Here is a 12,007-nt window from a genome sequence, read left to right as displayed (position 1 = left end):
TGGCAATCGGAGCCTCCTGACACACGCATTGGCTTCCCAGCTGATGAGCCCTCGCCCCCTAGCCTCCTACGAGTGAGCGACGTATGCCTACGTCGCTTTGCCCAGGAGAGCGGCTGCCTGCCGCAGTATATCTGAGGTGGGCGGTCGAAAAGTGGTTAAACCACCCGGAAGAAAATTCTCCTAAGTTGCAACTTCCCTCTAATCAACTCCAAAGTAAGAGATTTTTAAAACGGAAAAGATCGAAATTAAAAGAAAAAAAAAATCCTAAGGGGTTCACAATTTAAGAACTAGCAATCAATCACTTGTTAGAAAAACAAAGCTACTGCTAATTGGGGATTCAGGGTGCAACCATACAGAGTTCAGCTTTAACTTTTTTTGGATGACTACAGTAAATAATGACAATTGTAACACTAAGTCAAAGCTTCTAAAACTAGACGCAATCAATTTACATGGAACTAGATAACTCTTTTGAGTCCAAGAAACAAGGAAAATGAAGATATGATTTTAATGTAATTGAAGTGTTTTAACTTTTGTTAAACTTTTTTTAAGGCTTTTTCTGATCTTGTGGTTCCTCAGGCTGTAGATAATGGGATTCACCAGAGGAGTTGCCACAATGTAGAAAAGAGACATAAATTTGTTTGTATTAGGTGATCTTTTATCAGACGGTGTCAAATAAATGGCCATCAAGCTCCCATAATATGTACACACAGTAGCCAGGTGAGAGCTACATGTAGAAAAGGCTTTCCTTCGTCCATTGGATGAAGAAAGGTGTACTACAGTGAAGGAAATGAAGACATAGGTCACAATAATAAAGGCAAAAGGAACAAAAATACCTAAAATGGACAGAGAAAGATCAATTAATACAAGCAAGGACGTGTCTGAAGTAGACAGCTCAAGCACTGGACCGGAATCACAGAAGAAGTGATTAATGTTATTGTCACCACAAAAATATAACTGATACACCAAAATAAATTCACCGGACCCAAGGACAACCACAATCCAAGACTAGTGTTGAGCGAACACGGACTGTATTATTCGTGTTCGTACCGAATAATTGGATTTTTTGTACCCGAACACGGACACGGACACTTTACTGTATGTTCGGGTAAAAATCCGTGTTCGGTCGTTTTATTTCCGGGTTTTGCATGCTTTGGCGCTCTTTTCATGGCGGGCTTTCAACAGCCAATCAACAATCGTTTAACTGGTGTGCCTTAAGCCATCCCAGCCATGCCTGCAAATGTCTCAGTAGCTGTGATTGGCCGTCTGAAGCATGTGACCAAGTCTTTATAAGTTCGAGGCAGCCGCAGCGGCGTCATTATGCTGCTTAGATTCAGGGACAGAGCACACATCAACGTGCTGGCTGCTGATTAGGGAAAGATAGGCAGGAAAAAACCATTTGTGTCCGGATAGAATTGAGGGACAGGTCGGAGTGTTTAGGCAGGGCGAGTTGTAGGCATTTTAGGGATAGAGTCTGCTGAATTATAGGGTCAGTGTCTTCTACAAACTACAATCGATATTGCTGTGTGGGGGGTGGGGTCTGCACTCAATCCTGATCTACGATCTCTTCTCAATCCTGTTAGGGACAGAGTCTGCTGAATTTTAGGGAAACTGTGTTCTACAAACTACAATCGATATTGCTGTGTGGTGTGGGATTGGAGATAGGCAGGTGTCAGTGATCCACATCCATTTTTCTGTGTGTGAGCTGCAGTGAACACAATCTTTTTGGGCTGCAGTGAACACAATCTTTTTGGGCTGCAGTGAACACAATCTTTTTGGGCTGCAGTGAACACAATCTTTTTGGGCTGCAGTGAACACAATCTTTTTGGGGTGCAGTGAACAAAATCTTTTTGGGGTGCAGTGAACACAATCCTTTTTGGTGTGCAGTGAACACAATCTTTGTGGGGTGCAGTGAACAAAATCCTTTGTGGGGTGCAGTGAACACAATCTTTTTGGGGTGCAGTGAACAAAATCCTTTTTGGGGTGCAGTGAACAACATCCTTTTTGGGGTGCAGTGAACACAATCTTTTTGGGGTGCAGTGAACAAAATCCTTTGTGGGGTGCAGTGAACACAATCTTTTTGGGGTGCAGTGAACACAATCTTTTTGGGGTGGAGTGAACAACATCCTTTTTGGGGTGCAGTGAACAAAATCCTTTTTGGGGTGCAGTGAACAAAATCATTTTTGGGGTGCAGTGAACACAATCTTTTTGGGGTGCAGTGAACACAATCTTTGTGGGGTGCAGTGAACACAATCTTTTTGGGGTGGAGTGAACAACATCCTTTTTGGGGTGCAGTGAACAACATCCTTTTTGGGGTGCAGTGAACACAATCTTTTTGGGGTGCAGTGAACACAATCTTTGTGGGGTACAGTGAACAGAATCTTTGTGGGGTGCAGTGAACACAATCTTTGGGGGGTACAGTGAACACAATCTTTGTGAGGTGCAGTGAACACAATCTTTGTGGGGTGCAGTGAACACAATCATTGTGGGGTGCAGTGAACTCAATCTTTGTGGGGTACAGTGAACACAATCTCATACTTCTGAAGGTTTGAGGGTGCTGCCTGTTCCATACTCCCCCTACTCCTCATCTAGCCTTTTAGGGGTACAAACAATAGTAATTGGGGCCTAGTGTGGTTGTGTACGTGTGATATACATACACTTTTTTGGGATCATATTTTCTATTCCGCTATTTAATCAAAAACCTTTGGGGATCAGTTAAATTGGGGGATAGTCTGTGTTGGTACGTGTGAGAGAGATCCACCTTTCCAAGTTGTTGGGGTTCATCTCATACTTCTGAAGGTTTGAGGGTGCTGCCTGTTCCATACTCCCCCTACTCCTAGCCTTTTAGGGGTACAAACAATAGTAATTGGGGCCTAGTGTGGTTGTGTACGTGTGATATACATACACTTTTTTGGGATCATATTTTCTATTCCGCTATTTAATCAAAAACCTTTGGGGATCAGTTAAATTGGGGGATAGTCTGTGTTGGTACGTGTGAGAGAGATCCACCTTTCCAAGTTGTTGGGGTTCATCTCATACTTCTGAAGGTTTGAGGGTGCTGCCTGTTCCATACTCCCCCTACTCCTAGCCTTTTAGGGGTACAAACAATAGTAATTGGGGCCTAGTGTGGTTGTGTACGTGTGATATACATACACTTTTTTGGGATCATATTTTCTATTCCGCTATTTAATCAAAAACCTTTGGGGATCAGTTAAATTGGGGGATAGTCTGTGTTGGTACGTGTGAGAGAGATCCACCTTTCCAAGTTGTTGGGGTTCATCTCATACTTCTGAAGGTTTGAGGGTGCTGCCTGTTCCATACTCCCCCTACTCCTAGCCTTTTAGGGGTACAAACAATAGTAATTGGGGCCTAGTGTGGTTGTGTACGTGTGATATACATACACTTTTTTGGGATCATATTTTCTATTCCGCTATTTAATCAAAAACCTTTGGGGATCAGTTAAATTGGGGGATAGTCTGTGTTGGTACGTGTGAGAGAGATCCACCTTTCCAAGTTGTTGGGGTTCATCTCATACTTCTGAAGGTTTGAGGGTGCTGCCTGTTCCATACTCCCCCTACTCCTAGCCTTTTAGGGGTACAAACAATAGTAATTGGGGCCTAGTGTGGTTGTGTACGTGTGATATACATACACTTTTTTGGGATCATATTTTCTATTCCGCTATTTAATCAAAAACCTCTGGGGATCAGTTAAATTGGGGGATAGTCTGTGTTGGTACGTGTGAGAGAGATCCACCTTTCCAAGTTGTTGGGGTTCATCTCATACTTCTGAAGGTTTGAGGGTGCTGCCTGTTCCATACTCCCCCTACTCCTAGCCTTTTAGGGGTACAAACAATAGTAATTGGGGCCTAGTGTGGTTGTGTACGTGTGATATACATACACTTTTTTGGGATCATATTTTCTATTCCGCTATTTAATCAAAAACCTTTGGGGATCAGTTAAATTGGGGGATAGTCTGTGTTGGTACGTGTGAGAGAGATCCACCTTTCCAAGTTGTTGGGGTTCATCTCATACTTCTGAAGGTTTGAGGGTGCTGCCTGTTCCATACTCCCCCTACTCCTAGCCTTTTAGGGGTACAAACAATAGTAATTGGGGCCTAGTGTGGTTGTGTACGTGTGATATACATACACTTTTTTGGGATCATATTTTCTATTCCGCTATTTAATCAAAAACCTTTGGGGATCAGTTAAATTGGGGGATAGTCTGTGTTGGTACGTGTGAGAGAGATCCACCTTTCCAAGTTGTTGGGGTTCATCTCATACTTCTGAAGGTTTGAGGGTGCTGCCTGTTCCATACTCCCCCTACTCCTAGCCTTTTAGGGGTACAAACAATAGTAATTGGGGCCTAGTGTGGTTGTGTACGTGTGATATACATACACTTTTTTGGGATCATATTTTCTATTCCGCTATTTAATCAAAAACCTTTGGGGATCAGTTAAATTGGGGGATAGTCTGTGTTGGTACGTGTGAGAGAGATCCACCTTTCCAAGTTGTTGGGGTTCATCTCATACTTCTGAAGGTTTGAGGGTGCTGCCTGTTCCATACTCCCCCTACTCCTAGCCTTTTAGGGGTACAAACAATAGTAATTGGGGCCTAGTGTGGTTGTGTACGTGTGATATACATACACTTTTTTGGGATCATATTTTCTATTCCGCTATTTAATCAAAAACCTTTGGGGATCAGTTAAATTGGGGGATAGTCTGTGTTGGTACGTGTGAGAGAGATCCACCTTTCCAAGTTGTTGGGGTTCATCTCATACTTCTGAAGGTTTGAGGGTGCTGCCTGTTCCATACTCCCCCTACTCCTAGCCTTTTAGGGGTACAAACAATAGTAATTGGGGCCTAGTGTGGTTGTGTACGTGTGATATACATACACTTTTTTGGGATCATATTTTCTATTCCGCTATTTAATCAAAAACCTTTGGGGATCAGTTAAATTGGGGGATAGTCTGTGTTGGTACGTGTGAGAGAGATCCACCTTTCCAAGTTGTTGGGGTTCATCTCATACTTCTGAAGGTTTGAGGGTGCTGCCTGTTCCATACTCCCCCTACTCCTAGCCTTTTAGGGGTACAAACAATAGTAATTGGGGCCTAGTGTGGTTGTGTACGTGTGATATACATACACTTTTTTGGGATCATATTTTCTATTCCGCTATTTAATCAAAAACCTTTGGGGATCAGTTAAATTGGGGGATAGTCTGTGTTGGTACGTGTGAGAGAGATCCACCTTTCCAAGTTGTTGGGGTTCATCTCATACTTCTGAAGGTTTGAGGGTGCTGCCTGTTCCATACTCCCCCTACTCCTAGCCTTTTAGGGGTACAAACAATAGTAATTGGGGCCTAGTGTGGTTGTGTACGTGTGATATACATACACTTTTTTGGGATCATATTTTCTATTCCGCTATTTAATCAAAAACCTTTGGGGATCAGTTAAATTGGGGGATAGTCTGTGTTGGTACGTGTGAGAGAGATCCACCTTTCCAAGTTGTTGGGGTTCATCTCATACTTCTGAAGGTTTGAGGGTGCTGCCTGTTCCATACTCCCCCTACTCCTCATCTAGCCTTTTAGGGGTACAAACAATAGTAATTGGGGCCTAGTGTGGTTGTGTACGTGCGAGATACATACACTTTTTTTGATCATATTTCCTATTCCGCTATTCAATAAAAACCTTTGAGGATCAATTGAATTGCGGGATAGTCTGTGTCGGTACGTGTGAGAGAGATCCACCTTTCCAAGTTGTTGGGGTTCATCTCATACTTCTGAAGGTTTGAGGGTGCTGCCTGTTCCATACTCCCCCTACTCCTCATCTAGCCTTTTAGGGGTACAAACAATAGTAATTGGGGCCTAGTGTGGTTGTGTACGTGTGATATACATACACTTTTTTTGGATCATATTTTCTATTCCGCTATTTAATCAAAAACCTTTGGGGATCAGTTAAATTGGGGGATAGTCTGTGTTGGTACGTGTGAGAGAGATCCACCTTTCCAAGTTGTTGGGGTTCATCTCATACTTCTGAAGGTTTGAGGGTGCTGCCTGTTCCATACCCCCCCTACTCCTCATCTAGCCTTTTAGGGGTACAAACAATAGTAATTGGGGCCTAGTGTGGTTGTGTACGTGCGAGATACATACACTTTTTTTGATCATATTTCCTATTCCGCTATTCAATAAAAACCTTTGAGGATCAATTGAATTGCGGGATAGTCTGTGTCGGTACGTGTGAGAGAGATCCACCTTTCCAAGTTGTTGGGGTTCATCTCATACTTCTGAAGGTTTGAGGGTGCTGCCTGTTCCATACCCCCCCTACTCCTCATCTAGCCTTTTAGGGGTACAAACAATAGTAATTGGGGCCTAGTGTGGTTGTGTACGTGCGAGATACATACACTTTTTTTTATCATATTTCCTATTCCGCTATTCAATAAAAACCTTTGAGGATCAATTGAATTGCGGGATAGTCTGTGTCGGTACGTGTGAGAGAGATCCACCTTTCCAAGTTGTTGGGGTTCATCTCATACTTCTGAAGGTTTGAGGGTGCTGCCTGTTCCATACTCCCCCTACTCCTCATCTAGCCTTTTAGGGGTACAAACAATAGTAATTGGGGCCTAGTGTGGTTGTGTACGTGTGATATACATACACTTTTTTTGGATCATATTTTCTATTCCGCTATTCAATAAAAACCTTTCTAGGGCAAGATCTTAAATTACAGAAATATGAGGAGACCGTCAAATAAGGGCCGTGGCCTGGGTCGTGGTGCTGCTGGTAGAGCTCCTGTTGCAAGGAGAGGACATGGTCGATCTGTGCCAGCTACACGCACAAGTGAAACACCTTCCTCAAGTGTGAGTAGGCGACAGAACCTGCATCAGTATTTGGTAGGGCATCAAACGCCCCTAGAAGTGATGAGGCCAGAACAAGTTGAGGCGATAGTAGATTGGTTTGCTGCTGACAGTGCCTCCAGTTCCTTCACATTGTCTCCCACCCAGTCTACTGCAGAAAGGTCAGAGTTGGCACCTGCAGCCAATGTCCAACCGTCTTTCACCTCACCCCCTTGCAAATCAGGCCAGCAGTCTGAGCCCCAAGCCATACAGCAGTCTCTTATTCTTTTTGAGGACTCTGTCAGCAGGGTTTCCCAGGGCCATCCACCTAGCCCTGCCCCAGAAGTGGAAGAGATTGAGTGCAGCGATGCCCAACCACTTATTTCTCAAGATGAGTACATGCAAGGATCATCGCAGCACGTCTCCGATGATGACGAAACGCAGGTGCCAACTGCTGCGGCGTTCAGCATTGTGGAGACCGACAAGGAGGGCAGGGGTGAAGACTGGGTGGAAGATGATGTGGAGGACGATGAGGTCCTCGACCCCACATGGAATGAACGTCATGCAGGTGACCTGAGTAGTTTGGAGGAAGAGGCGGTGGTCGCACAGAGCCACCAGCACAGCAGAAGAGGGAGCAGGGTGCAGAAGCGGAGCGGCCGTGCCCTAGACACTACGCCCGCTACTGCCCAACGCAGCAAGGGAACGAGCGCACCAAAGTCAGCTCAAAGGAGTTCTCTAGCGTGGAAGTTCTTTAGAAAATGTGCTGATGACAGGACACGAGTGGTTTGCACCCTGTGCAATCAGAGCTTGAAGCGAGGCATGAACCTTCTCAACCTGAGCACAACCTGCATGATCAGGCATCTAAGTGCAAAGCACGAGCTGCAGTGGAGTACACACCTTCAAAACCAAGAAACGTCTCTGGCTCATCCTGCTTCCTCTTCTGCTGCAGTCTCAGCCGCTCCAGCCACATCTGTAGTGATACCGGCAATTGCCACCCCGCAAACAGACGATCTGTCAGCAACACCACCACCTGGGTCACCAACAACCATCTCCACAATGTCCCGTGGAAGCGTTCAGCTTTCCATCTCCCAAACACTTGAGAGGAAGAGGAAGTACCCCCCTACCCACCCGCGATCCCTGGCCCTGAATGCCAGCATTTCAAAATTATTGGCCTTTGAAATGCTGTCATTCCGTCTGGTGGAGACGCACAGTTTTAAAAACCTTATGTCGGTGGCTGTCCCACAGTACGTCGTGCCCAGCCGCCACTACTTTTCCAGGCAAGCCATCCCTTCCCTGCACAACCAAGTGGGGGAAAATATCAGGTGTGCACTGCGCAACGCCATCTGTGCCAAGGTCCACCTAACTACGGATACGTGGACCAGTAAGCACGGTCAGGGGCGTTATATCTCCCTAACGGCACACTGGGTAAATGCAGTGGCGGATGGGCCTGAGGCGGATAGCAATTTGGCGCATGTCCTTCCACCACCGAGGATTGCAGGGCGCTTCAGTTTGCCTCCTGTTCGTAACTCCTCCTACTCCGCTTCCTCATCCTCTACCGCCTCCTCATCCGGACAGCGTAACACCTTCACCACCAACTTCAGCACGGCCAGGGGTAAACGACAGCAGGCAGTTTTACAACTTGCCTGTTTAGGGGAAAAACCACACACCGCGCAGGAGTTGTGGAGGAGCATGGAACAGCAGACAAATGAGTGGTTGCTGCCAGCGAGCCTCAAGCCCGGCCTGGTGGTGTGTGATAACGGGCGAAATCTCATAGCAGCTCTGGGCCTAGCCGGTTTGACGCACATCCCTTGCCTGGCGCATGTGCTGAATTTGGTGGTGCAGAGGTTCCTTAAAAACTACCCCGATATGTCAGAGCTGCTGCAGAAAGTGCGGGCCGTTTGTGCGCACTTTCGGCGTTCTCACCCTGCTGCTGCTCGCCTGGCAGCGCTGCAGCGTAACTTCGGCCTTCCCGCTCACCGCCTCATATGTGACGTGCCCACAAGGTGGAACTCCACCTTGCACATGCTGGAAAGACTGTGCGAGCAGCAGCAGGCCATAGTGGAGTTTCAGCTGCAGCACGCACGCGTGAGTCGCTCTGCGGAACAGCACCACTTCACCACCAATAACTGGGCCTCCATGCGAGACCTGTGTGCCTTGTTGCGCTGTTTTGAGTACTCCACCAACATGGCCAGTGGCAATGACGCCGTTCTCAGCTTAACTATCCCACTTCTATGCCTCCTTGAAAAAACAATTCGGGCGATGATGGAAGAGGATGTGGCACAGGATGAGGAGGAGGAGGAGGATGAAGAGGTAACATTTCCAAGGCTTTCAGGGCAGTCATTCGCAAGGGGCTCCGAGGGTGGGTTCCTGCACACGCAAACGCCAGGGACGCAATTGTCCAGCAGGGGCACAGTTCTGGAGGATGAGGAGGATGAGGAGGAGGAGGAGCTGGAGGAGGAGATGGAACCATGTTCACAGCAGGGTGGCACCCAGGCCAGCTCATGGCCATCACTGGTGCGTGGCTGGGGGGATACAGAGGACACGGACGATACACCTCCCACAGAGGACAGCCTTTCGTCGCCTCTGGGCAGCCTGGCACACATGAGCGATTACATGCTGCAGTGTCTCCACAACGACCGCCGAGTTGCCCACATTCTAACTTGTGCTGATTACTGGGTGGCCACGCTGCTGGATCCCCGTTACAAGGACAACGTACCGTCCTTAATTCACTCACTGGAGCGCGATCGCAAGATGCGCGAGTACAAGCGCACGCTGGTAGACGCCATGCTGCTGGCATTCCCATCTGACAGCGGGGCCACAGTGGAAGCACAAGGCAGAGGAGGAGGAGGAGGAGGTCGCCAACGCAACCAGGGCACCGCCAGCACCTCAGAAGGCAGGGTTAGCATGGCCGAAATGTGGAAAAGCTTTGTCAGCACGCCACAACAAACAGCAGCACCAGCAGCTCAGATGGAACGTCTTAGCAGGAGGCAGCATTTTACCAACATGGTGGAGCAGTATGTGTGCACACGCCTACATGTAGTGAATGACGGGTCTGCCCCCTTCAACTTCTGGGTCTCCAAATTGGGCACATGGCCTGAGCTTGCCCTTTACGCCTTGGAGGTGCTGGCGTGCCCTGCAGCCAGTGTATTATCTGAACGGGTATTTAGCACGGCTGGGGGCGTTATAACAGACAAGCGCAGCCGCCTGTCCAGAGACAATGTGGACAAGCTCACGTTCATTAAAATGAACCAGGCATGGATCCCACGGGACTTTTCCGTACCTTATGCAGAATAGCAATGGATACCGACCTTACCCACCCATTGTTCCATTTTTGCTCTTTCTCACTCTTTTGGGGTGTACCCTCATTTAAAATTTTTGAAAAGAAGCAGTGTTGGCTACCTCGTCCTCCTCCTCAGGGCCAGATTAATGTAGGGGCTATTGGAGCTGCAGCTCCAGGCCCCTACCTTTTATATAGGCCCCGGGTTGGCCATATTCACTGTTACCGCTCTTCTGTCACTTGTAAACACAGAAGTCTGGCTTCTATGCTCGCTTCCCCAGGCAGCACCCTCAGAACCTCCCCACACAGCGTGAAGGCCGGACAAGGAGGGACAGTTGGCGATGCATGGATGTGTTTATGGGCTTCAGAGACAGCATCCCATGTTGAATTAGGCATGCATGGCTGCACCCTTCCTCCTCTGGGTGCATGGCAAGGCACGGCCCTTAAGGCCCTTCAAAATCCTCAGCACCAAGCCCATGATGCTGTTAATCCGGCCCTGGTCCTCCTCCACCGCCGCTTCCACCTACACCGCCCATAGGTGTGCGCAGCCTATTGCATTAAGGTGTGCACCCCAAAGTTGAAATACACATGCATGTGTTTGCCAGCAGGGAGAGTAATGTATCGGGGCCATGTACCTGTAGGCAAGGAGAAATAGAGCAGAGCAGGTCCCAGGGAGATCTTTCCCATCTCCTCACTGGCAATGCTATGTGCCCTAGGTGATTAGGGTGTGCCCAGGCACACCCAGCACACCCTGTGCGCACGCCTATGTCACCGCCACATCCACCACCACCTCAACCTCCCTCCTACTCCATATGGGCCTCGTCCTTCAGAGATGAAGAAGAACATTGTTTTATTTTTCTGTTTTTTTTTTGTTGTTTTAAGTTATTTCCCTATCCACATTTGTTTGCAGAGCACTTGCCATGCTCTTAATTACGTTTTGCTGCCATTTGCAGCACTCTAGCCCTTTCCTTTGGTGTTTTAGAGCCATTTTAGTGCCTTAAAGTTCGGGTCCCCATTGACTTCAATGGGGTTCGGTGTCCGGGAAAAGTTCGGTAAAAGTCCGGGACACGGACCCGGACTTTTTTTTAAAGTTCGGCCGAACCCGTCGAACACGGACATCTAGGTGTTCGCTCAACCCTATCCAAGACCAGACAACCATCCGTAGACAGATACGGAGCTCCATGATTGAATGATAATGCATTGGGTTACATATGGCCACATAACGATCGTAGGACATAATTGCAATAAGCAAACATTGGACAATTCCACAAATAGCGAAACAATGCATCTGGATCATGCAGGCAGTAACAGATATTGTGATTCCATCTTTTATTATAATTTCTAACATCATTGGGATAATGGTGGTGGTTATCATGAGGTCAGCTATTGCCAAGTGTTTGAGAAAGTAAAACATTGGGATTTTAAGATTGTCATTAATCGATATTAAAACAACAATGATGAGGTTTCCATTTAATATCATTAAATAGGATAAGAAAAACACAATGAACAGAAGAATTTTGAATCGATGGAGGTTTTGAAATCCAAGAAGCAAAAATTCAACTACTTCAGTTTGGTTGTCTTCACACATGTCTTCAAGAAAGAGTCAAGAAAAGAACATAAAAACATTCATCCTTCTGCAAGAAAGTTCAAACCTTTTAATGCAGTATCTAACAAGACAAAAGTTTATTATCATGAAAGCCATTCAATAAATCATACAGTATAAAGTAGAGTCATACAACCTTTTTGTCTTGTTCTGTGGGACCTCCATTTGGAGCTTTTATTGAGAAAAATGAAATGTACAAATTAGGGCTGCAACGATTAACTTGTCTGTCGACTAATTTATCGATTATTTTTACGATTAGTCGACTAATCTAACGATTATTTTTATTTTATTTTTTTTTGCTTAATTGA

The 12,007-nt window shown here is 46.6% G+C and overlaps 1 protein-coding gene across 1 annotated transcript; it reads right to left on the bottom strand.

Moving 5' to 3' along the window:
* Positions 1 to 504: 504 nt before the first annotated feature.
* On the bottom strand, positions 505 to 11,684 carry LOC309552152 (olfactory receptor 10A7-like; the record flags this gene model as incomplete). Its single annotated transcript, XM_082252966.1, has 2 exons — positions 505 to 1,005; positions 11,244 to 11,684. The coding sequence occupies 2 exons, from the start codon at positions 11,682 to 11,684 to the stop codon at positions 505 to 507; spliced, it is 942 nt and encodes a 313-aa protein (XP_082109092.1).
* Between the last annotated feature and the right edge of the window lie 323 nt (positions 11,685 to 12,007).

Source organism: Pelophylax lessonae, assembly GCF_965119305.1.
Source record: "Pelophylax lessonae genome assembly, chromosome: 4".
NCBI classification, from domain to species: domain Eukaryota; kingdom Metazoa; phylum Chordata; class Amphibia; order Anura; family Ranidae; genus Pelophylax; species Pelophylax lessonae.
This window is presented reverse-complemented; position numbering and strand designations above follow the sequence as displayed.